Source organism: Rattus norvegicus, chromosome 17, assembly GCF_036323735.1.
Source record: "Rattus norvegicus strain BN/NHsdMcwi chromosome 17, GRCr8, whole genome shotgun sequence".
NCBI lineage: Eukaryota > Metazoa > Chordata > Mammalia > Rodentia > Muridae > Rattus > Rattus norvegicus.
In genome coordinates, this window is record NC_086035.1 from 3153010 (window position 1) to 3179098 (window position 26089).

The 26089-nt window shown below is 43.9% G+C and overlaps 2 protein-coding genes across 5 annotated transcripts in view; both read right to left on the bottom strand.

The window, feature by feature from the left end:
• Positions 1-18730, bottom strand: part of Zfp808l3 (zinc finger protein 808 like 3) — a 34656-nt gene extending 15926 nt beyond the window's left edge. The window contains exon 1 of one of the 2 annotated variants that reach the window (XM_063276864.1): positions 18573-18730. In XM_063276864.1, coding sequence (XP_063132934.1) covers positions 18573-18575 — 3 coding nt within the window. In that variant the 5' untranslated portion in view covers positions 18576-18730. Of the gene's footprint in view, positions 1-18564 lie in introns of both variants that reach the window. The other variant, XM_039096307.2, reaches the window with a different exon arrangement.
• Positions 2987-18648, bottom strand: LOC134482659 (uncharacterized). Of its 3 annotated transcripts, none has more exons than XR_010059027.1 (3): positions 18509-18648; positions 4233-7062; positions 2987-3887 (listed from the first exon to the last, which is right to left on the bottom strand). XR_010059027.1 is itself a non-coding variant. In XM_063276866.1 (3 exons), the coding sequence occupies exon 3, from the start codon at positions 5496-5498 to the stop codon at positions 4629-4631; it is 870 nt and encodes a 289-aa protein (XP_063132936.1). In that variant the 5' UTR covers positions 5499-7062; positions 18177-18246; positions 18509-18643; the 3' UTR covers positions 2987-4628. The 3 variants fall into 3 exon arrangements, 2 of the variants coding, with proteins under 2 accessions (XP_063132936.1, XP_063132935.1); XM_063276866.1 differs by adding an exon at positions 18177-18246 and having other exon boundaries at positions 2987-7062; positions 18509-18643; XM_063276865.1 differs by having other exon boundaries at positions 2987-7062.
• Positions 18731-26089: the final 7359 nt, after the last annotated feature.

Consider the following 26089-nt stretch of genomic DNA (forward strand, 5'->3'; position numbering starts at 1 on the left):
CCAGTACAGTAGTTGGCTGTGAGCCTCCAACTCAATATTTGTGAGGCTATGGCCAAGCCTCTCAGGAGACAGCTATATCAGGCTCCTGTAAGCAAGCACTTCTTAGCATTTGCAATAATGTCTGAGTTTGGTGACTGTATATGGGATGGATCCCCAGGTGGGTCAGTCTCTGGATGGCCTTTCCTTCAGTCTCTGCTCCATACCTTGTCTCCTTATTTCCTCCTGTGTGTTTTGTTCTTTCTTCTAAGAAAGACTGAAGCATCCACACTTTGGTCTTCCTCCTTCTTGAGCTTCAGATAGTCAGTGAATTGTATTGTGGGTATTCTGAGCTTTTGGGCTAATATCCACTTATCAGTTTGTGCATACCATGTGTGTTCCTTTGTGGTTGGGTTACCTCACTCAGGATGATATTTTCTAGTTCCATCCATTTGCCTAAGTATTTCCCAAAGTCATTGCTTTAATAGCTTAGTTATACTCAATTGTGTAAATATACCACATTTTCTGTATCCATTCCTCTGTTGAAGACATCTGGGTCCTTTTCAACTTCTGGCTATTATAAATAAGGCTGTTTTGAACATAGTGGAGCATGTGTGTTTGTTATATGTTGGAACATCTTTTTGGTAAAGACACAGAAGTGGTATAGCTGGGTACTCAGGGAATACTATGTCCAATTTTCTGAGGAACCACCAGACTGATTTCCAGAGTGGTTGTCCCAGCTTGCAATCCCACCAGCAATGGAGGAGTGTTCCTCTTTTTCTACAGCCTCGAAGACATGTGCTGTCACCTGAGTTTTCGATCTTAGCCAACCTGACTGGTGTTTGGTAGAATCTCAAGGTTGTTTTGATTTGCATTTCCTTGATAACTAAGGATGCCGAACATTTCTTTAGGTGCTTTCTCGGCCATTTGATATTCCTCAGTTGAGCAGTCTTTGTTTAGCTCTGTATCCCACTTTTTAACAGGGTTACTTGATTTCTGGAGTTTACCTTCTTGAGTTCTTTTATATATGATATGTTAGCCCTGTATGGAATGTAGGTCTGGTAAAGATCTTTTCCCAATCTGTTGGTTGCTGTTTTGTCCTATTAACAGTGCTCTTTGCCTTATATAAGCTTTGGAATATTATGAGGTCCCATTTGTCAAATGTTGATCTAGAGCATAAGCCACTGGTGTTTTGTTCAGGAAATCTCTCCCTGTGCCCATGTGGTCGAGGCTCTTCCCAACTTTCTCTTCTATTAGTTTCAGTGTATCTTGTTTTATGTGGACCTCCTTGATCCATTTCAACTGGAGCATTTTACAAGGAGATAAGAGTGGACTGGTTTGTATTCTTGTACATGCTGACTGCCATTTGAACCAGCATTTTGTTGAAAATGCTCTCTTTTTTTCCATTGGATATAAATCACTATATATACAAACTCAAAAAAACAACAACAACAACAACAACAAAAAAACCCAACAACAACAACCTAAAGATCATCTCATTAGATGCTTATAATATATTTGACAAAATTCAACACCCTTTCATGTTAAAAGTCTTGGAAAGATCAGGAGTTCAAGGCCCATACCTAAACACAGTAAAAGCAATATACAGCAAACCAGTAGCCAACATCAAACTAAATGGAAACTTGAAGCAATCACACTAAAATCAGGGACTAGACAAAGCGGCCTTATCTCTCCCTACCTATTGTATATAGTACTTCAAGTCCTAGCCAGAGCAATGAGACAAAAAAAAAGGAGATCAAAGGATTAGAAATTGGAAAGGAAGAAGTCAAAATATCATTATTTGCAGAAGATATAATAATATACTTAAGTGAGGCCAAAAAACCCACCAGAGAACTACAAAACCTGATAAATAGCTTCAGCAAAGTGGCTGGGTATAAAGTTACCTCAAACAAATCAGTAGCCTTCCTTACACAAGGGAAAAACAGACTGAGAAAGAAATTAGGGAAATAACACCCTTCGCAGTAGTCACAAATAATATAAGATACCTCGGTTGACTCTAAGCGAGCGAGTGAAACGTCTGTATGACAAGAACTTCAAGTCTGAAGTAAGAAACTGAAGATCTCAGAATTTGGAAAGATCTCCTATGCTCATGGACTGGCATAGATTAATTGGCAAGATTAATAGAGTAAAGATGGCCATCTTGCCAAAAGCAAACTACAGATTTATGCAATCCCCATCAACATTCCAACTCGCAGAGTTAGATAGAGCATTTTGCAAATTCATTTGGAATAACAAAAAAACCTATGCTAGCAAAAACTATTTCTAACAATAAAACAATTTTGGGGGGAATCATCATCCCTGACCTCAAGCAGTATTACAGAGCAAGAGTGATGAGGACAGACAGGCAGGAATGGATAGAATGGAAGACGCAGAAATAAACCCACACACTTATAGTCACTTGATCTTTGACCAATGAGCCAAAACCATCCAGTGGAAGACGCCATTTTTTATACCTTATTTTTATTTTATGTATATGAGTGCTTTCCTGGCACTTGTTTGTGTGCAGCACCTGCAGTGGTCAGAAGAAGGCATTAGATCCCTTGGGACTACAGTTACAGCAGCTGGTTTAATGCCACATGGTTTTAGAGAATGCAACCTGTGTCATCTATAACAATATCCAATGCTCATAACTAAGCCATCTCTGTATTTACCATATTTTCATTTAAAATTGATTTTATGCAATTGAATTAAAATAAGTTACTTTCTCTAGCCTTTACCTTTTTACATTTTCTGATATATATTCCCAATAATAACAAATGCTGTGGGAGGTTTGGTAAAGACATGCAACCCTAGTGAGCTAACTTCATTTTCTTAACTATATGTAACATAGATATTGACAAGCTTGAATGTAGAACTAAACTGCAAGACACTCAGGAATCTCTTTCCATGTATGCCCTTCTACCTAGTCTACGTGAAAAGCTCTCAGGGAGAACTTTCCCTAGGGATGGAGACCCTCCAACTCTAAAGACCAGACCGAGACACCACAGGATGCAATCAGCAAGAGGATTTGGTTTATTGTTGGGATACACAGGCACAGGCACCTGTGGGCGCTTCAGTCACTCGGGGGACTGGCGCGCCCCACGGAACCAAGGATGGGCTTTTTATAGGATTTTGGGGAGCAGAAGCAAGCATACAGAAGCAGATGCATGGTTACAGGGATATAATTGGTGGATTCTAATATGGCAAGGGTTTAGCCCGGGGGCAAGTTTCCTATCTACCTTCCTGAAACATAACGACTGACTCGGCCCCCCACCAGGGTGTGGGACCTCTCCCGGGGCTTTTTTTCATTGTCAGGTGCTCAACCGAAGTCGTCCTGTTGCCAGGCCTTCAACCAAACACATCCTGCTTGGCAGCCGCTGTGTACTCAGTGTTCTAACCTTTCCCTGAACCAGTCATCTTAAGTACAGCCTTGCAAAATGGCGTTACTGCTGCTAAGCTGGGGTCTTTCATTCCCCCATTTTTTTTTTGTTAACTTTGAGTGAAATCTTTCACTCGACTTGGTCAAGAAATTTCTGTCTGGTGGGGGCTTATTCCCCCACTGACTCTAGGCCACAAAAGGGCTAGGAGGAGCCACGTAGGAGTTTTAACTTTAAGGGGTTTGGAGTGCGCTGAACTCTCCATGTCTGGGGTGTAGTGTTGTGATTAGTCAATTCTTCAGACCGGACTGCCTTGACGTGTGGTGCGTGGATCTCAGGAGGACGGTGTAGGGTCCTTTCCACTGTGGCTCGAGATTCTTGGTCTGGTGTCTGCGCACCCACACGGTGTCTCCAATCTGGAACGGGTGTGGCACCACCGGATGCTCAAGCTTGTCCTGGTAAGCAGCGGCCAAAGGTCTCCAGACGTCTCTCTGCACAATCTGTAGGGCCTGTAAATGGGCCCTCAGAGAAGGGCTGTCAGCAAAATCAGCAATGTTTGAATCAAAGAAATGGACAAATGGGGGTGGTGTTCCATACATTATTTCAAAAGGAGTTAGACCATGGGGGCCCGGGGTATTCCGGGCCCGATATAGAACTAGGGGAAGGAGGGCCACCCAATCCTTTGAGCCAGTTGTAAGCGTAAGTTTGGATAAAGTCTCCTTAATTGTTCTATTCATGCGTTCTACCTGACCTGAACTCTGGGGTCTATAGGCACAATGTAATTTTCAATCAATCCCCAGCAATTTGGCCACCAACTGACTTACTTGGGAGACGAAAGCGGGCCCGTTGTCCGACCCCAACGCTTGAGGCATGTCATACCTGGGAAAGATTTCCTCGAGGAGCTTCTTGGTGACCATTTTTGTAGTCTCGTGTTTTGTGGGGAAGGCTTCGACCCATCCTGAGAAAGTGTCTACAAACACTAGGAGATACTTGTATCCATATATACCTGGTTTAATTTCAGTAAAATCAATTTCCCAATGGATGTCGGGACGGTGTCCCCTAGGACGAACTCCTTGTCCAATCATGGTCCTTCCCGGGTTAACCTGAGCGCACGCTTTGTAACTCTCAGTCACCTTTTGTATCGCTTTGTCCCGATTTAAAAAACACAGATTTATCTCTTCTCGATCTAGTAAGGTTTTCATCTTCTTAAACCCCAAATGGGTTAATTTATGTAAAAAGGAGATCAATTCAAAAGTCCTTTGTAGACCCACTGTTTTAGTTGAGGGTGGTAGATGGCCCCCATTTTTTTAGGAGCTCTATGTCCTCATGGGCATAAACCCAACTGGTTTGTCCCACTGGTGGGGGCGTGGGTTGGTCTGGGCTATTTAAGGGCAAGATTTGTTTGTTCATGGCCGCTTCTCGCGCCGTGGCATCGGCCAGCCGGTTTCTTCGTGCCTCTGGGTTGTGTCCTTTTTGGTGTCCTGGACAATGTATAATACTCAGTCTTTTGCGCAAGAATAGGGCTTCTAAGAGGGCCAGAATTTTAGCCTTATTTTTAATATCTTTACCCTCAGATGTGAGCAGCCCCCGCCTCCGGTAGAGCTCCCCGTGGATGTGTGCCGTGGCAAAGGCATAACGGCTGTTTAGCCTCTTACCTTTTGTCATCTTGAGCGCCTGAGTCAAGGCGATGAGTTCAGCCCGTTGTGCGGAGGTACCAGCAGGCAGGGCTTTCGCCCAAATCACTTTGTCCTCCGTAGTGACCGCAGCTCCAGCCTTTCGCTCTCCCTCTGCCAAGAAGCTGTTGTCATCCGTGTACCATGTGTGGTCAGCATTCTGAAGAGGCTGGTCCGATAGGTCTGGCCTGGTTCTATGTACTTCTGCGAGGATTTGTAGGCAGTCATGCTGTTCTGCCTCCTCTGGTAGAGGAAGCAAGGTGGCAGGATTGAGGGCGACTACGTGCCCAAACTGAACCCGTTCTGCATCCAGTAACAAGGCTTGGTAGTGGGTCATGTGAGAATTAGAGAGCCAGCGGTCTGGGGGCTGTTTTACCAAGGCCTCCACTGCGTGGGGTGCTAGGATGGTGAGTGGCTGTCCCAAAGTCAATTTTCTAGCGTCCTTGATCAGGACAGCAATAGCAGCCACCATCCTTAGGCACAGTGGCCAGCCGGAGGCCACAGGGTCCAATTTCTTAGACAGGTAGGCCACAGGGCGTTTCTAGGGTCCCAACCTTTGTGTTAGGACCCTTTTAGCATACCCCTGTTTCTCATCGATGAACAGTTACTGAGCAAATTGTAAGGGTTTGGAACAGTCGGATGAATATCTTCTATCCTCTTGTTGACCTTTCTCAAGTCTTGTACTGGCCTATAATCTCCAGTGCTGGGTTTCTTAACAGGCAGAAGAGGCGTATTCTAAGGCGACCGGCAGGGGATTAGGATGCCTTGATCTAGAAGCCTCGTAATGTGAGGCCTTATACCTTGATAAGCTTCATGTGACAGGGGGTATTGTTTTATGGAGACTGGAGTTGTAATTAAGGGGGGCTGTTGGAGCGCCAACCCCATCCCACCAGTCTCTGCCAAAGCCAGTGTCCTGTCCCGGTTCATAGGGTTAGAACTTGAAGGGGAGTTCCGTGGGGGCCAGTTATTTGGGCCCCTCTTTCCTCAAAATGAATTTGTGCTTTTAGTTTGGTGAGCAGGTCACGGCCCAGCAGAGGGTACGGGCAGTCCGGAACATGTAAGAAGGAATGGGTCACCTTACCGGTAGCCAGCTGAACCCGGCGGTCCATAGTCCATCGGTATTGTTTTTCACCAGTAGCTCTTTGTACCCAGGCCGTCCGGTCGCTGAGTTGTCCTGAAGCTTGGGTGAGGACTGAATGCTGGGCTCCTGTGTCTACCAGGAAAGTAACCGGCTGCCCCCCAACTTTAAGCGTTACCCTGGGCTCGGGGGGGGGGGGGGGCTCCTGGCCCTGACCTCCCTAATCTTTATCTAGAGCCAAGAGGGAGGTTCGTGGTCGAGGCTTTCGGGGTCCACCAGGCTTCTTGGGGCACTCTCTGGCCCAGTGTCCTTCCTCTTTGCAATAGGCACATTGATCTTTATCCAGCTTCAGCCCCTTTCGAGCCCCCCCTCCCCCATCTCCCTTCTTTTCTTGGCCCTGAACTACGGCGGCCAAGATTCGACTCAATTCTTTGTTTCTTTTTTTATCTCTCTCTTATTAAAAATCTTTTCAGCTTCTTTAAATCCTGTAATGTATAGCCCTGTAAATTTTCTAACCTCTGTAACTTAGTCCTGATATCTGGAGCAGCCTGCCAGATGAAGGACATAGAGACACTCGTCATTTGTCCTGGGTCATCTGGGTCATAGGGAGTGTACATACGGTAGGCCTCCTTAAGTCTCTCTAGAAAGGCGGAGGGAGTTTCCCCTGTTCCTGTAATACTTGTTTTACCTGAGCCAAATTAGTAGGGCGTCGTATAGCCCCTCGGAGACCCGCTAGAAGCAACTGGCGATAAAGGCGTAGGTGTCCCTTACCTTCAGCTGTATTAAAATCCCAGTTTGGTCTCTTAAGTGGGAATGCAGCATCAATTTTCTCAGGCAGCTGGGTGGGACGCCCATCATCTCCCAGAACATGCTTTCTGGCCTCTAGGAACACTCTTTGTTTTTTTTTTTCTGAGGTTAAGAGGGCCTGTAAGAGCTGTTGGCAGTCATCCCAAGTAGGCTGGTGGGTAAGTAAAACAGATTCTATTAGGTTGGTGAGTGCCACCAGATCTTTGGAGAAAGAAGGGTTGTTTTGTTTTCAATTGTAAATGTCAGCTGTTGAAAACGGCCAGTATTAGGTCTGGCCACCGGTTCCCTGTCTAAGGGGGAAAGCCTGGGAGGTTGTATCTGGCATCACCTCGCACTTATTGCGCAATCTCCCTGCGACAGGGGAGAAACCCTTATCAGACTGTGGCCCGGCAACTGATCTGGCCGGCGGCTCTGCCTCCTCCGTTTTAGCCGGGCCTGTCAGAGAGAAGATTTATGAGAGGGGAGTTTGGGACAGGTTTCTTAGAAGGCTCTGATTTCACAAAGGTAGAGAGAGAAAGACGTGGCCGGCGGACCGGGCGGGGCCGAGGGGACAGGCTGGGGGTTGAGGGGAGGCCAATTCGGGTCCACGAAGGGTTCCGCCCAGGGGGGGAGTTTTAAGGCGAGACTCTCTCAAGTGATAATATAAGGAACCTGGTCAGGATGTCCGTGGTCGACCCGATCTTTAACCTGTAAAATAATGATCTTATTAAATGTGCCATTCACTGGCCATCCCGCTCCGAAAGTGGGCCACTCGGATGTGCAGAGAGTCTGCCATTTTCCTTTTTTAACCTCGACGGACTGGTTGTGTGCCCGGTCGTGGACGTCTTTCCAATGATCAAGAGTGAGACTTAGGGGCGTTGTTAGGGACTGTCCCATGTTAGTTCTAAGGAAGATTAGAACACAGAGAAAACAAACAACACCAACAGTCAAACAAACAACAGACAGGCGTGCTGCACGGCTTTGGTACCAAACTGAAAGCAAAAAGTCAGATGGAGGTGGCAAAGGTCCGGGGCCCTCTGAAAGCCAAAAATACAGACAGAGGTGCCGTTAGTCCGGATCTTTCTCCTCTAACCAGAGTCCCAGATTGGGCCCCGAAAAGTCGGGCCCTAACACCCTTGGAACGTCTTCCAGGGCTGCGGGGCGAGAAGTCCGAGCTCGTCAGCTCCTTCTTCGTCCCGCCCAAATTCCAAACAACCTGGCTGAGCGCTCACAGAACAGACCTGGCCGAGCGCTCACAGAACAGACAGAATAGGGCAGAACGAGACAGAATCAGACAGACGCCGGCCGGCTTACATCCCAGTGGGTGGTCGGTGGTCCCTGGGTGGAGGATCTCCTTTCCCGGCCAATGCACCAAATGAAAAGCTCTCAGGGAGAACTTTCCCTCGGGATGGAGACCCTCCAACTCTAAAGACCAGACCGAGACACCACAGGATGCAATCAGCAAGAGGATTTGGTTTATTGTCGGGATACACAGGCACAGGCACCTGTGGGCGCTTCAGTCACTCGGGGGACTGGCGCGCCCCACGGAACCAAGGATGGGCTTCTTATAGGATTTTGGGGAGCAGAAGCAAGCATACAGAAGCAGATGCATGGTTACAGGGATATAATTGGTGGATTCTAATATGGCAAGGGTTTAGCCCGGGGGCAAGTTTCCTATCTACCTTCCTGAAACATAACGGCTGACTCGGCCCCCCAAGGGTTCAGCCCGGGGGCAAGTTTCTTAGCTACCTTCCTGAAACATAACGACTGACTCGGCCCCCCACCAGGGTGTGGGACCTCTCCCGGGGCTTTTTTTCATTGTCAGGTGCTCAACCGAAGTCGTCCTGTTGCCAGGCCTTCAACCAAACACATCCTGCTTGGCAGCCGCTGTGTACTCAGTGTTCTAACCTTTCCCTGAACCAGTCATCTTAAGTACAGCCTTGCAAAATGGCGTTACTGCTGCTAAGCTGGGGTCTTTCATACGTTTCTCCTGAAAACATCAAACCCAAGTCAGCTCCTTTGCTCCCTTTCCTCAAATCTTGTTTCATCTGTGTTCTGCTCTTTCTTACCCTTCTGCTTCCAAGAATCTATTGTAAGCCAAGAGATAAAGCTAGAGTACAAAGAAAGTGCCCACCATGACAGTTCTCAGACATCTAATTGTTATAAAAGAAGGCTCTCCCCCCAATACACCCTTGGCAGGCTAAAACACTTCATTTCTTGGGGGTGGGAGGTAGGTGGGTGACTCAAGTCCAGTCTATAGGGAGTTAAAACTTTTCAACTTAAATGAGGAGCATCTCAATGACTTGAAGCTGACTTTGCCTCAAGACATCCAGAAAAGACCACAAGATCCCACCCAAGCAATCTGCCTTCAAATAGGTAGGAAATTTCCATTCTTTAGCATTTTATCCCTCAGCACATCAGCACAGATGCCTTTGCCACAGCTCCCGTCCACCGGGCTATATACCAAGGTAGAAAAAGAAGCTCAAAGAATAAAAAATACAGCCAAAAAGTCGGAAGTTTAAAAATGGAATCTCACCCCTAAGAAGCCCTAAATACCTCAAATTCCAGACCCTGCCCTCTACCTGTAAGTAAGTAAAGATTCACATTTCTTGAGCCTGCTCTCCCAGGATCCAGATAAAGGGTTTAAGATAAGGCCCTTAGATAGGTGATCCCAACCTAGTAAAGATAAGAGGAAGCTTCTTCCAGGAACTAGCTGACCATAAAGTTAGATTAAAATCTTAAAAGAACAACCTTGAGAAGAAGGAAGCTTCTCCTAGGAACTAAAGGGAACAAGAAGTTAAGCAATCTTGACAGGAAGCTTCTTGTGATTTTCCAAAGACACCACCCCCGCCCCCTTGGGTTGTGGTTTCTCCCTTTCTCCCAGCATCTCGGGGTCGAACTCCACTGCCCCTGCATGGGATATGAGTCTCGACCCCAGTGCACTGGTTCCTCATGTTTATTACACCTCATGTTTATTACAGCAAGGACGGTCTCACGTGAGTTCTTGGGGGGTCGCATCATCTCGAGACTTGAGTGAGGGTCTCCCTGCTCTGGGGGTCTTTCAAAGCCAAAATCGTGGGTCTCTTGGATGTCATGATGAAGGTAACAACTATGAGCATTCATTACCCCAGACATCAGATGGGAAGAGACTCAGTGGCACTGAACAATACCCAGGCAGATCAGGTGGCTCCAGAAATGGTTATGCAAGTGACTATCCCAGTTTTGGGCCAGCAAGAGACACCTGCTGGGAACCGGGATTAGACTAAAGGATGGGCTCATTTAGAATATACAGCAGAAGAAAGGGCCCAAATTGCTTAGAAGAGGAAGGGCAGTGGCACACTCAAGGGTAAAGCTATACTCCCCAGAGAATAAGCAAAAGACTCACTTTCCCAAATGCACAAATGGACTCATTTAGCTCTCACCTGCATAAAGACAACAATTTACAGACACCCTAACTTTAATTCTGAACAATTTAAGGATAGAGTGGTGACTACTTGTTTTAGCCCCTTGGCAGTTAGGAGATTTACATAGCAAATATATTTCACCAATCATTTCTTAACTACACCAATACTCTGAAAGAGCGGGCCATTCTTCAAGGACAGAATCCTAAGTGGAAGGCTTCAGAGGATGTAAAAGATAGAAAAAGTAGGAGATAGAAAGTATGAAAGCTGGGGTGGGGTAGCAAGGAGCTAAGGCTTCTGCTAAGGAAGGTTCTTAAGAACAGCAGCATTTATACTACCTACAAGGAAAATGGAAAGAAATGGGAGATTTCCATGAAGTCAGCAGAATCAACCATACAATGGACAAATTAAGGAGGGATCTGATCAAACAATGTTGCTCACGGAGTATAGGGCCATGTCATTAACATTAAAGACCACGCCTCCACTACTTTGGAACTGATGTCTTCAGTCCCAGGTGGTAGCAATTTTTGGAATCTAAGCAGCAAAGACAACCCCTCTCCAAAGGACCTGGCCCCAGACCATTAACAGATCTCAAAAGCATATGCCTGGTTTTAGAGAAGAAGCTCTGCTTTTTTTTTTTTTTTTATTAACTTGAGTATTTCTTATATACATTTCAAGTGTTATTCCCTTTCCCGGTTTCCCGGCAAACAACCCCCTCCCCCCTCCCCTTCCTTATGGGTGTTCCCCTCCCAAACCTCCCCCCTTTGCCGCCCTCCCCCCATAGTCTAGTTCACTGGGGGTTCAGCCTTAGCAGGACCCAGGGCTTCCCCTTCCACTGGTGCTCTTACTAGGATATTCATTGCTACCTATGGGGTCAGAGTCCAGGGTCAGTCCATGTATAGTCTTTAGGTAGTGGCTTAGTCCCTGGAAGCTCTGGTTGCTTGACATTGTTGTACATATGGGGTCTCGAGCCCCTTCAAGCTCTTCCAGTTCTTTCTCTGATTCCTTCAACGGGGGTCCTATTCTCAGTTCAGTGGTTTGCTGCTGGCATTCGCCTCTGTATTTGCTGTATTCTGGCTGTGTCTCTCAGGAGCGATCTACATCCGGCTCCTGTCGGTCTGCACTTCTTTGCTTCATCCATCTTGTCTAATTGGGTGGCTCTATATGTATGGGCCACATGTGGGGCAGGCTCTGAATGGGTGTTCCTTAAGTCTCTGTTTTAATCTTTGCCTCTCCCTTCCCTGCCAAGGGTATTCTTTTTCCTCATTTAAAGAAGGAGTGAAGCATTCACATTTTGATCATCAGTCTTGAGTTTCGTTTGTTCTAGGGATCTAGGGTAATTCAAGCATTTGGGCTAATAGCCACTTATCAATGAGTGCATACCATGTATGTCTTTCTGTGATTGGGTTAGCTCACTCAGGATGATATTTTCCAGTTCCAACCATTTGCCTACGAATTTCATAAACTCGTTGTTTTTGATAGCTGAGTAATATTCCATTGTGTAGATGTACCACATTTTCTGTATCCATTCCTCTGTTGAAGGGCATCTGGGTTCTTTCCAGTTTCTGGCTATTATAAATAAGGCTGCGATGAACATAGTGAAGCATGTGTCTCTTTTATATGTTGAGGCATCTTTTGGGTATATGCCCAAGAGAGGTATAGCTGGATCCTCAGGCAGTTCAATGTCCAATTTTCTGAGGAACCTCCAGACTGATTTCCAGAATGGTTTTACCAGTCTGCAATCCCACCAACAATGGAGGAGTGTTCCTCTTTCTCCACATCCTCGCCAGCATCTGCTGTCACCTGAGTTTTTGATCTTAGCCATTCTCACTGGTGTGAGGTGAAATCTCAGGGTTGTTTTGATTTGCATTTCCCTTATGACTAAAGATGTTGAACATTTCTTTAGGTGTTTCTCAGCCATTCGGCATTCCTCAGCTGTGAATTCTTTGTTTAGCTCTGAACCCCATTTTTTAATAGGGTTATTTGTTTCCCTGTGGTCTAACTTCTTGAGTTCTTTGTATATTTTGGATATAAGGCCTCTATCTGTTGTAGGATTGGTAAAGATCTTTTCCCAATCTGTTGGTTGCCGTTTTGTCCTAACCACAGTGTCCTTTGCCTTACAGAAGCTTTGCAGTTTTATGAGATCCCATTTGTTGATTCTTGATCTTAGAGCATAAGCCATTGGTGTTTTGTTCAGGAGAAGCTCTGCTTTTTTAATATATACCTCAAGGCCTTAGGGAAAGGCCCCAGGTCCTAGGCCCCAGGCCCTTACAGGCTCTAAGATGTGGCTGAGTTTGAGAAGGAGCTATGTAATTCTCTATCCATGAAGTCCTCATGGAAAGCCTTGCTCAATGAGGCCAGTCCTCACCACAACAGTGTTTTTCCTTTTCAAATGGTGTCACCTGATGTCCTGCCCACCTGGCGGAACTATGCTTTTCTCAAGAAGAAAAGCGGTCCTTTATGGCACACCAGGCCTTAGTGGTGGTTGTGACCCTGCAATGCTCCATGAAGCTGCTTGTTAAAGGGCTGCTCTGTGATCTGGGGATGGGCCTAGTGGCTGTTGGTTAATCATGGCTGTCTCCTGTGTTACCTTCTGAAGCCATATTTTCTGACAATCCAGGTGAACAACCATGTGCATCCTCGCATCCTAATATCTAATATGCTTGGTTACCATGCTACTTACCTCAGGGAAGCAGTCTCTCCCTGAGGTAAACTCTACTCAGTGTGATTCGCTATTTCCCAGGCATTGGAAAATCCTTTACATCAAAGATTCTGTACTCTTTTCATCACAGCTTAATATCAATGTCTACTCCAGGAACTTTGAAAGTGGTAAAGTCACAGTCCAGAAAGGGACAGAATAAAGGAAGTTGATAACTTCCCTTCTTTGACAATATTTAATATTAGGAATGAACAGTAAGGTAATCAATTTTAGATGATTGATGAGCGTCTGACTGGCCCATTTTTGGGTCTACACACCAGGCTATCAAGAATCTGAATAAAACATTGAACGTAGTATGAAACCAAGATACTGTAGTTACACTAGTCCTACGAAATAGAAGGTCTGCGTAATGCAATGTGGCTCATCGACTCAGGGGCGAAAAGGAGAGGCAGCTGGGGGAAGAATTATGGGAGGGTGTAACTGGGAGGAGGGCAGTGTGCAGAATGTAAACTGAATACATAAAAGAAATAAATCAGTTTATTAAAAAGCAGGGGATGGCTTTTATAGTCAAGCTCAAGGCCTAGGTACATGGCATGTGCTTACAGAAGTAGAATCTTTTTTCAGTTAGTAACTTAGTTCACTATCACCCAGTTAACAGAACATACCAGGAACACTGGAAACCATGTATGATGTGGAAATCACAAGAATGTACATGAACAACAAGTCAAAAAAAAAAGGGTAACTTTTACCTTGGAATCAAATTTTACCATTAAGATTAATTAGTAAAGGAAAGAAAAAACGAAATATGCTAGCCTATGACAAATACAGTTCTGATTATTTCCTTTGTTTGAGACAGGGTCTGATTTAGAACCCCAGCTGACTTTGATTTGATGAGCACACTATAATCTATAACACATATTAAAAGTATAGTAGATAGCAGTCTGTGTTTAAGGAAGCGCCTTTCAACAAATATTCCTAGCATCGGAATCTTCTACAGAAGAGAGAGCTGAGAAGTCATTTGACGTTGGTCTCCTTATTAGTAAAGGAGAATGTTCTTTTTTTTTAAAGATTAATTTATTCATTTATTATATATAAGTACACTGCAGCTGTCTTCAGATACACCAGAAGAGGGCACCAGACCTGATTATAGATGGTTGTGAGCCACCATGTGGTTGCTGGGAATTGAACTCAGGACCTCTGGAAGAGCAGTGGGGTGCTCTTAAACACTGAGCCATCTCTCCAGCCCAAGGAGAATGTTCTTAACAGGATTATTCCTCACGGCAGCCTAGACTTGTCAATCTTGGGATCACTCCAACCCTTAAAGGATTTGCACTGATGCTAACTGCTCTGCAGCTAATGTAGAAGAAATTCCTCCCTGGTTTGTGTAGTTGGAAGGGTAAATTTACTGTGTTCCGATCATCCACACAACCCTACTGTATGGTTAATTTTCACTGATATCATGAAATAGGTCATGGCCAAGAGGAATCATTATTGAAAGCATTGAATTGGACTTGCACTTCTAAAGGATTAGAATCCATCACAGCAATGTAGGCACATGGCGACAAGAAGAGAAAAGAGCTCACTGGTTGAATCTCAGACAGGATGGAAACAGCAACTCAGATTTAAAAAAAAGTATAAATTAAAATATCAAACAATTGGCACTGGTAAGAATGTTCGGTGGTTAAGAGCACTGACTGCTTTTCCAGGTAGACTGAATTCAATTCCCAGCAACCACAGGGTGGCTCACTACCATCTGTGTTGGGATCTGATGCCCTCTACTGGTTTAACTGAAGACAGCTACAGTGTATGCATAGACATAAAATAAATAATTCTTTTAAAAAATGTATATATAAAAACATTACAACAATTTATGATGGGGAACCTGATCCCAGGGTATGTGCCATCCTATACAACACAGAGTTATCAATAGGATAATAAAGAAATAGAAAACACACAGACACAATAAGACACAAAGATACAATAATCAAGACTGCGTGCAGCCTTGCTGACATAATGAGGGATCAGAGAGAAAAAGCCATGAACAAAAGCACAAAATACAGTCAGGCTTTCATCAAACACTAAGGAGACTCTGCCAGGCATAATGTCAACTTGACCATTATTACCTATGATTGTATGTGTGAAAAATTTAAAAAGAACACAGACTTTACAGCCATCACAAAAATACCTCAAACTGCCCTCTAATCTGTTTATTTCTTACCGTCAGTTGCTACTGATCTTTCTCTCAAGAGTGCTTCCCATCACCGCCTGTCTATCAGTTTCTAAACAATTAGTAAAATGTAGCAGGCAAACCAAAATGTGGAATGCAGTGTTCACAAGTCCTAGGAACCAGACCATCATTTCTTAGAAATGATCTTTTGACTTCACAACAAAGGCACTGTTCATCCCTAATATTAAGTACTGTCACAGCAGCAATGTTATCAATTTCCTTTTGGGGTACAGAGCTAAACAAAGAATTCTCAAATGAGGAAAATCGAATGGCTCGGAGGCACCCCCTAAATTGCATCTCCATCAAATGATCATGTGGTCTGAAATGCTGACAATCAGCAAATTAGGAGGCAGAGACAAGAATATATGAGAAAATTGTGAGAGCCTCAAACCAAATCAGTCATTTAAGTATTAACAATCCAAACACTGGGGCTGGAGACATGGCTCAGTGCTTAAGAGCACTGACTGCTCTTCCAGCGGTCCCAAGTTCAAATTCCAGCAACCACCTGGTGGCTCAAAACCATCTGAAATAAGATCAGATGCCCTCTTCTGGTGTGCCTGAAGACAGTTACAGTGTACTGATATATAGTAAAGTGTTTTAAAAAATTTTAAAAAGAGAGAGGAAAATTTCATTTAAAAAAATGTTCAACATTCTTAGTCATCAGAGAAATGAAAATCAAAATGACCATGAGATTCTACCTCACACCAGTCAGAATGGCTAAGATCAAAACCTCATGTGAGAGCACATGCTGGTAAGGATGTGGAGAAGAGAAACACTCCTCAATTGTTGGTGGGTTTGCAAGCCGGTACAAACACTCTGGAAATCACTCTGACTGTTCTTCAGAAAACTGGACACAGTCGTCCTTGTAGACCTAGGTATATCACTCCTGGGCATATACCCAAAATATGTTCCAACATATAACAAGGTACATGCTCCACTATGTTCATAGCAGCCTTATTGATACTACCAGAAGCTGGAAAGAACCCAGATGTCCCTCAGCAGAGGAATGGATACAGAAAATGTGGTACATCTACACAATGGAGCACTACTCAGCTATTAAAAACAATGACATCATGAAACTCACAGGTAAATGGATGGAAGTAGAAAATATCTTCCTGAGTGAGGTAACCCAGTCACAAAAGAATAAACATGGTATGTACTCATTGATAACTAGAGGTTAGACAAAAAGCTCAGAATACCTACAATACAACTCACAGACCATATGAAATGCAAGAAGGAAGACCAATGTGGATGCTTCAGTCCTACTTAGAAGAGGGAATAAAAAAATTACAGGAGCAGAAAGAGGGAGAGGGAAAGGCTGGGCGGGCAGTGGAGGTGGGAGAGCATTAGTTGGGGGAGAGATAGGAAAGAAGTACAGAGGGTCAGGAAATGGAAGGGAAGTATGTAGCAGTGGGGAATGAGGAACTGGGAGTAGCCACTAGAAAGCCCTAGATGCTAGGAAAGCAAGAGGCTCCCAGCACACAACTGGGATGGCATTGGCTGAAATACCCAACAAAGGGGAAAGAGAACCTGTAGAGACCATATGCAGACCCAGTTGAGGGATGGGGCCACACACACATCTCAAAAATATTAACACACGATTGTTCCTGTCTAAGGGAAATGCAGGGACAGAGAATGGAGCAGAGACTGAAGGAAAGGCCATCCAGAGACTGCCCCCCCATGCGGATCCATCTTATCTGCAGACACCAAACCCAGACACTATTGCTGATGCCAAGAAGCATGAGCTGACAGGAGCCTGCTATGGCTGCTCCCTGAGGGGCTCGGCCAGAGCCTGACCAATACAGATGTGGATGCGCACAGCCAACCATCGGACTGAGTGAGCACTAGGACAGCAGAGAGGACTTAGGGGAAAGACTGAAGAAGCTGAAGGGGTTTGCAACCCCATAGCAAGAACAACATTATCACCAACCAGATTCCCCTAGAGCTACCAGGGATGAACCACCAACCAGAGAACACATGGAGGGATCCATGGCCCCAGCTGTTCACATAGCAGAGGATGGCCTTATCTGACATCAATGGGAGCAGGGAAGGCCCTTGGTCCTGTGGAGACGCTGCCCCTACGTAGGGGAATGCTAGGGAGGTGAGGCAGGAGTTTGTGGGGGCGCACGAGAGGGATATCATAGGAGGTTTGCAGAGGGGAAACCAGGAAGCGGGATAACATTTGAAATGTAAATAAATAGGGCTGGAGAGATGGCTCAGTGGTTAAGAGCACCAGACTGCTCTTCCAGAGGTCATGAGTTCAATTCCCAGCAACCACATGGTGGCTCACAACCATCTGTAAAGAGATCCGATGCCCTCTTCTGGTGTATCTGAAGACAGCTACAGTGTACTTATATAATAAATAAATAAATCTTTAAAAAAAAAAAAGAAATGTAAATAAATCAAATAACCAATAAAAATGAACGAATTAATAAGAAATGAAATATAAAATGTGAAATCAATCGTTGACTCTTTCAAAAGAAAAACATTATTAATAATAAGAAAATCCCCACATATCCGTACCAATTTTGAATAAGTAAGGGCCATTCCCTGGCAGAGAGAATGGCTTTGACCTGGACCCTATGTGCAATGTTAGGTGCTAGATAAGTAACGTAACACACAGCTGAAACATATGGCATTCTTCTCAACCCACTGAGCTGAAGTAATTGTGCAAGTGGATTGGACACAGCTGCAAAGGGGTACCCTCCAGTTGGAAATTCAATATGCATTGATCAAGCCAACCTCCCCAAAACATATGATTTTGTATAGAACTTAGGTGAGTTTATCCATATTTGCTTGTATAAAAGTCTTTCTTCTGTGAGTGTGTCTCTCTTCTCCTGGCTCATAGAATTTACTACTCCAAACTTCCCCCAAGCCTATCAAGTGAGTGCATCTGGACTTGAGGGAAAGGCTCTAGCAATCAATCCTTTACTCAATTACCCGATTCCCTTTTATTAGACAACGTTTCAGAAAAACTTGGAAATAAACATTAAAGTCACCTTTCAAAGTGTGTCACTTTTCTTCCTGTGACTTCAACTACCAGGCTGGAAGTTAGAGCAGCCCAGTTCCCTGGAGATAGAAGAAAGGCTACTTAACCCTCCTGCTGTTTTAAGGTGAGGGGCTACACACCAGAGATTGCACTTTACAGTCTGGCCTCTGAGGAACTCAGGAACGTCAGCTACAGCTGCAAAGCGCCTTAGACTTAAAATAGGTAAAACAGCAACCCTAAATATGTCGCAAGACCAAGTCTTGCCCCCGCGGACATTCTTCCCCCTCCGCTGCCTCAAAAGAAACCAAAAAGAACAGCCAGGGTTGGCCCCCTGCAACCCACCACAACGAGTCCGGCGGCTGAGCCGCCTGCTCCTTCTCGTTTTGGGCAGCGGTCACCTGCTCACCATGTCCCGACTTAGTAGATTGGAGCACGTCGATAAGACACCCGTCAGCAGACATCAAAACACATCAGGCCAATCATTCAAGCCCGCTAAGCAACTCCGGTAAATCGGCTGCTGGAAACAGGGCACCAGGAAGTACACTCCTCTTCTACTAGTGGACGCCCTGCCTGGAGGCCCTGATTGGCCAGTGAATCTTGAGTGACATGAACCCCTCCCGTAGGATTAGAGTGCGATGAAGGCACACAGCATAGCGTTTCCTGGCCCAGGATTCTAGTCCAGGAGCTTACCCTTCTCAGAGCTGCAAGATTTTTCAGTATCTCTTTAGCGTGTCTTCCAATAACCTATCTTTCTGCCTTCCAGCACTCAGCAGGAGTTTCTTCCTCCTGCTCTTGCTGCTGTTGCTGCTCCTCAATCAAGTGGGATAACTTGCAAGGTACAGTATTCAGCTTGGAGCAGACTGAAGTATAGGTTCCAAGGATAGTAACAATTAAAGAGAGAGTTTCGGACACAAAGCGTGATATTTGTTTCTCTGATTGTACGCTGACGTCGGGAAAATTGCAGCTAATATTCAACTGCTACATGTGAGACTGCAAACAACCCTGGGAGAAAAGCAGGGAATGGATGCCGACAGCTACGGAGCACTAATGTTAGAAGCACATCTTCCTCAGTGGAAGGTGAAACATCATATCTGTGTTAGTAAAGGTTTTCCAGATGAACAGACCTAATACAATGGATCTGTCTATGTGTGCATGGAGTGGATATATAAGAATGGCTCGCAGAATGTGGTCCAACTAGTAAAACAAAAACTGTGTACCAATGGAAATTTGAAGAATACAGCAGTAGCTGTGTGTCTCAGCTCGTCTTTACCATATGCCAGAATTAAAGAGAAGGAGATGCTAATGCCAGAAAATAAAATGATCTTTCTAGCCAGTGTAGGGGAAGAAGAGAAAGAACTACCAACTTCAATATCCTTTATACATGGAAGCGCCCACCACAAGCTATGGCCTAGACTAATTTTTTCTTGTCAATCAATACCTCCAGATTAAAGAAGAGATTTCCCATCTTGAATATTGCAAATAATAACAATCCCTCAGAGTGCCCATCTGTTTGGTTTTAGGGAACTGAACTTGTGTAACTAGAGTAATTTGAACTAGCTGCATTAGTGTCAACAACAGTTCACAGTAAGTTCAGGTCTTTGTCCATATTCTTCTTTCTTTACATTTGTTTCTACTTTATTTATTTTCTTAGATATTTTATGTATTTACATTTCAAATGTTATCTCCTTTTCCCCTTCTCCTATACCCCCGCCCCCTACCCTTGCTTCTATGACGATGCTCCCACCCCCACACATCGATTCCAAACTTAACGCCCTGGCAATACACTTTCCAGATTCTTCATTGCCTGGTCTGTGGACCAGAGTAATGGTCAGTCAGGGTGATTATCGACCAAGGGAAATGGATGACATCACTACTCATTGCTAATGTCAAGTACTGCCAATACAGGAAAACTTTCACCTTCAGAGCCAAGCCTAGAAGAGATGCAGGACTGTCCTCCCATCATGTGGCCTTAGAGACAGGACTAAAGGTTCAAAGCAATTCTCTATTACGTAGCATGACTCAGCCTGGGCTTCAGCAGACCTTGTCCTAAGCAGAACTTGTAAAAAAGGTAAAGAAATTCTTGTGCCTGGGACACATCACAGAATGCAAACAAGTAAGAGTTCAGAGCAGTGCTGCATTAAAGGGAACCAGTGGAGGACTTTTTACAAACATAAATAGAATTGAAAAACACATAGGCATTCTGACTTAGAAAAAGAGCGGCCCTTTTCCTGGAAAAGCATTTATCAAATACCGTTTGACCTTGTCTCTATCTGGAGCGTTGGCTGCTGGGACCTGGAACTTGCCACAAACAACTACGGGCAATGAAGGCCTGTGTTTCACATTTCTGAGCTGACTTCTCTATGTCAGTGCTGACTGCACATATCTCTCCAGGACAGTAACCTAAGTGCAATTTGAATACTCATGGGCTTCACTGACATCACGAATCCTACACCCACGGATCTAGTCTGTTTTCACTCACCCAACATGAATTAATACATTCTGTAAAATTACTAAATCACCACCCTGCCATGATCAGGTCCTTTTTTAAATGGCTACTCCAGTAGCTGATTGTGCCCACCGCCCCAGTAGTGTACCCAATAAACTTCCTCCTATTCTGGTCTGAATGCAGACGCTATGCCCCTCATGCAAATCCTTTCCCTCTGGATGCAATAAACAGTTCATTATATGACTCAAATGTGAACTTTTAAAACACAGTGATGGTACAGATGTTAACTTAAGATTCAGCTGGTGTTATCAGTAGGACAGCAATGTTACTGACGTGGAAAATAACATAGTGGAATGAGGGTCTGTGACTCGCTGTGGGAACGCTTGACTCAGAAACAATGTTCTAAAAGGCTGGATGTACAGCTGGTGTAGAATTAACATCCTTTCCCAGGGAGAGATCACTCATTCACCTCTGGCTGATGCCCAAAGAAGAGGCAGCCTAGGACAGAGTTTGAGTTCCACATATGCTGTCATCCATAAGTCTCTTTTAAGTTTGGGCTCTAGGTAATGTTTTGAACAATTTGAATGGGAATAGGATCTTGCAAGTTTAGTCACTGAGGCAGATGGAGATTTACACAGCAAAACTATACTAGTCCTTAATGTTTTGATCAAAAAGACAGACTTAAAAGATGTTTCAGTGCCACAACCCTCCCATATTCAAAGGACACAGAACACAAATACAGAATACATCAAGGAACAGTCACATGTCACTGCAATGGTTACTGTTCTTACCTGAACACCTGTGCTGAGCTATTCTAACCTCAAGGTAAAGTAGCTTTTCCTCCTGAGCAAGCTGGTTCAGAGGAAGGCAATAGATGCCTCAATGGAGGACATAAAGAATTACATTTCGACTAGCCCTGGCTGCTCTCTTTCTCACGACCAGGACTTCACTGCAGAGAATTCCAGTGTTTTAAGGTATTCCTTTTGAGTTTTATTTTCTATGTATGGGTCTTTTGCCCCCATTTGCCTGTGCACAGTATATGCTTAGACCAGCAGGGGGAAGCAGATCTTTACAGAGATAGTAACCAGGTAGTCTTGGGAATTGGCCTCCTGCCCCTCTAACAGTGCCTTATCAAATTGCTGTGCTATCTGAGCCCATTTTTATTTAAATTTTATTTTTATACATCTTGATCTCAATATATCGTATTATTTTTTCCCTTCCTTATCTCTTCCTTGTGCACCCTGAAATCCTTCCTTTCCCATTTCTTGTTACCCATGTATGAAAAAGTATGTACAAATAAATGCATAACACCTGCTTTGTGTGGTACTGTTTGGTGTGTACATGATTTCAGGGATAAACACTTTGCATTGGATGTGCCATTAGGGAGCTCATACCGGCCTGAGGAAGAATTTCCCACTTGCAGTAACCTGGCCCTGAAATAACCAGTGTGTTTCAAACAGGAAATATTATCAAGTATAGAAAAATTGGAGTGTAAGTACCTCAGCTAACACTTAATGGTGTCATTACCCTGAACCTCTGGAGCTGCAGGGAAGTCTATGGATATAGGCCTTAGCCAATCACATTCTGACTTGGATCTCTAGGACTAGCACCATACTCCATTGATCACTTTCACCTTGGATGACCTCGAAATCCTGAAACGGCTGTCTCCACTTTCCAAGCACGGTGATTACAGGCCTGTGCCACCAGGTCTGGCTGAGGTGGCTTCCACTTTAGTGAGTCATTAGAATCACAGCATGAGCAACATGAGCAGTTCCACATATCTATGCAGTAATGACAGAGCATTCTGAGTCTGGGTTTCACCATCTGTAGAAAAGGACAGAACTCTGCCCTTTTCCTTTGGTTACTTACAACAGAGATGATAAAGCAAAACAATATTGCTCCTGATTAGAAAGACGGTGGAGCTGAAGGGAAGAGGGCTGCATTTCATGGTAGACATCTATTGCTAGACTTAGGACCACAGTCTGTGTCGTTGCTACCCTAACCACTTAGACTCAGCCACTCATCCCCATTAAGCCAATTAAAAGAACTGACTCATCTATCTGTGACATGTTTACCTATAATGCTGTTATTCTTGAGGCAAGGTGGGCAAAATTCTTTGAGATTATCCAACAGATAGGAGTTCCAGGCCATCCAGAGACTAGAGTGAAAATAGTCTTTAAAATAAAATAATAAAAATGAAGGAAAAGAAAAAAGGAAATTATAACAGTTGAAAAAGATTAACATATTTACTCCGTGTGACTCATTTGGAACAGGGAATTTTCTCCTATTCCTAAGTCCTTAAAAGAATTCTAGCTCTTCTTGCCTCTGAAAAGTATTCAGTAAATGGGAAGATATGCGGAGAAGTTCATACCTAGAGGAATCAGTTATTTTCCAGAGACTCCAAGGGAAATTCAAAGCTCATGGGATCCACTGTTACACTACAGCATAACCAAAGGGAGAGATATGAATGAATCTTTAGAATATCTACTTCCTACCAGGAGGGCAGGTTACAGGTATGACCTTTTGGGACTGAAAGACTTTATGGTCTAATTGGAGACTGCCGTGTTGGGTATGCAGGGTGCTATCACTGACATCTCTGTGTATGTGCCAAGAAAAAAGAGAGGTGAAGAATCAGACAGGACTGACTCGTCACAGCTGAGTGGATATAGGAAGTACAATGGAAGGCAGCTGGTGTTCACATCCGCCCCAAGCATTGCACTCTGGAGGGCCTTTTCTTCCTCTTGCTTTTACATCCAAAGCCCCACCCCCAATAGTTCATCCATACTCCATGGTTCTTTCTAAAGGCTTGACTTCCACAGATTTATGAGAGTGACTTCTGTTTGAGGTCCATCGTCCCCTGAGGACAGCCTTGATGTCACCGAGAGTCACCACCACTCAGAGTTCCTAACTGAAAGTTTTGCAGGCATCAAGGAATCAGAATACAATCCCATTCAGCAAACAAATCTTCATACATACATGTTCCTTTTCTCTCCTTACAAGAAGCATAAATTACATCAGAGGTCTACCTCCCAGGCATTGTTGTGGGCTCCCAATGCTGCCAAATGTGTCCAGAAGCCAGGCACATTGTTTTAGGGAATTTCAGTAAAAGAAGGTATGCTCTTTCATCTTGAGACAGATGTCACTCTATAGGATGGCTGTCCAAGAACTCTTTATGTACACAACCATGGTCTAAAGCACAGAGACTGGACTGCCACCATCCCCATGTCCTGGGGTTACAAGTATGTACCTCGAAGACACACTGAGGTTTTCTGATGCCTTACATTTGATCAAAGCATGAATGAATGATAAACTAAGATTTAAAAAGGAAACCTCATAGTTTTGATGTTCGGTAATACGTACTGATATTTTATAACAATAACTTAAACTGGCAAATCATTTCGTGTATTCTCAAAAACTGGGTTCTTTCCTTTGTAATTCATCCATGTAAAAATGTTTCAACTGTGTGTGTGGATATACACCTGTGCCATGGGTGTAGGTAGCAGTGAGAAAACACCTCACAGATATCTATTACCTACTTCCACTATGTGTGTTTTAGAGACAAAACCCAAAGATGCTTTTAGTTTCAAGTGGCATCATTGATCCTTCTTTGGTTTAACATTTTATATACTGCTGGTGTCTGACATACATATGCCACACCCTAAGTATAGAAATAAGACAATGATCTCTATATCTATGCAATATAGTATATGACGTACTAGCTAGCACAATAAGATAACAAGGTAATTAAGGAGATAGAAATTGGGAAGGAAGAAGTCAAGTATCACTCCTTCTAGATGATATAATGGTATAAATATCTAGTGACTAAGATTCTTCCAGAGAATTCCTGCAGTTGATAAACACCTTCACCAAAGTGATGGGAAACAAATTAACTCAAAAAAATCAGTCATCCTCATTTATACAAACTATAGTCAAGCTGTAAAAGAAGTCGGGGAGACAACACCATGCACACCATCCATAAATGATATAAAATACCTTGGTGTAACTCTAACCAAGCAAGTGAAAGATCTGTACAACAAGAACTTCAAGTCCCTGAAGCAAGAAACTGAAGAAGATATCTGAAGATGGAAGGATCTCCCATGTACACGCCCCCATAACACCAGGACACTTGTTCAACTATATTAAAAGCAGCTTTATTTGTAATAGACAGAAACTTAAGAAAATGTGCCTCAACAGAACCATGGATAAAGAAAATGTCATTCAATCACACAAGGACCACTTGGGCATTAAAAACAAGACATCATGCAAGCAAATAGATGGACATAGAAAATGTCATTCTGAGTGGGGTAACCCAGACCCAAAAATACATGAATGGCATGTACCGACTTATAAGGGGATATTAAACATAAAATACAGGACAACCATATTACAATCACCAGACCCAAAGAGCCTAAATAAGTAAGGGGGCATAAGGAAGGCTGGCTGAATTTTTCTCATAAGATTTCAATGGTGGACAGTGGAAGGGAATTGGGTGGGAGAAGAAATGGGGAAGGAATCTGTGGGGGGTGGGGAAGGACCGGTGCAGGGAAAGCAGAGGAGATAACGGAAATGGTGGTGTAAGGGTGCAGAAGGCATCCCTAGGACCTGCCAGAAACCTGAAAGAGGGAGAACACCCAGGATGACTATTGTGAGACTCTAGCTAAAACTCCGAGAAGTGGAAGATGTGGATCATGAATTGGCCACTTCCTGTAGTCAAGCAAGTCCACATGAGGATAATCGGAAGCAACTTAACTCTGTGAGCCTGTTTCACCATCTGTGGAATAAGGACAGAACTCTGCCCTAGATTTGGTGAATTATAATAGATGCCATGATAAACCAAAATGATATTGCTCTTAGTTGGAAGGCATGAGTTTTAGGCAGAAGGGCTGCATATGACAGGAGACTTCTGTTACTAGTGTTAGGACTAGAGCCTGTGTTCTCACTACCCAACCTGCTAAGCTCAATCATCTGCCCTCATTAAGCCAAAAAAAAAAAAAGTGTGTTATCTAAGCAGCAAAAGTATTTCCGTCTAAGACTGAACTGCCAGATTACAAAAAATGACAAAATATTTCCTTATTTTTCTATTTGTCCTGTTTTCTTCCATCCTTAGATGACAATAAGTTAAAAAAACTGAAACAAAGACAGGATTTTACTGATGTAATCTTTCACCTAATCCTATGTGAGCATCAGTGTTGAGGCTCAGGGTGAAAAGTCTGTGTTGAGCAAGGCTGCCAGCATGACCTTGCTCTCCATATACAGATGGCTAAGGTAGAAGCCACAGTATTGTCTTCCAGTCTCCATATATCTGTGGTTGCCTAAAAACACATCACCACATTCTACACACACCCAACTGTAAAAAATAATTAAAATAAATCTCACTGCACTTACATTTTCCTACATCTGCAAATAATTTCCTTAGGAGGCAGCAGTTCTAGAGGAAGTACCAATAGCATTACTCACAGTGTATGAATTAGCATGGA

Excerpts from the sequence above, each read along its gene's own strand:
- LOC134482659 (XM_063276865.1), bottom strand. The coding sequence starts at position 5,498 with ATGGTGGCTGCTATTGCTGTCCTGATCAAGGACGCTAGAAAATTGACT.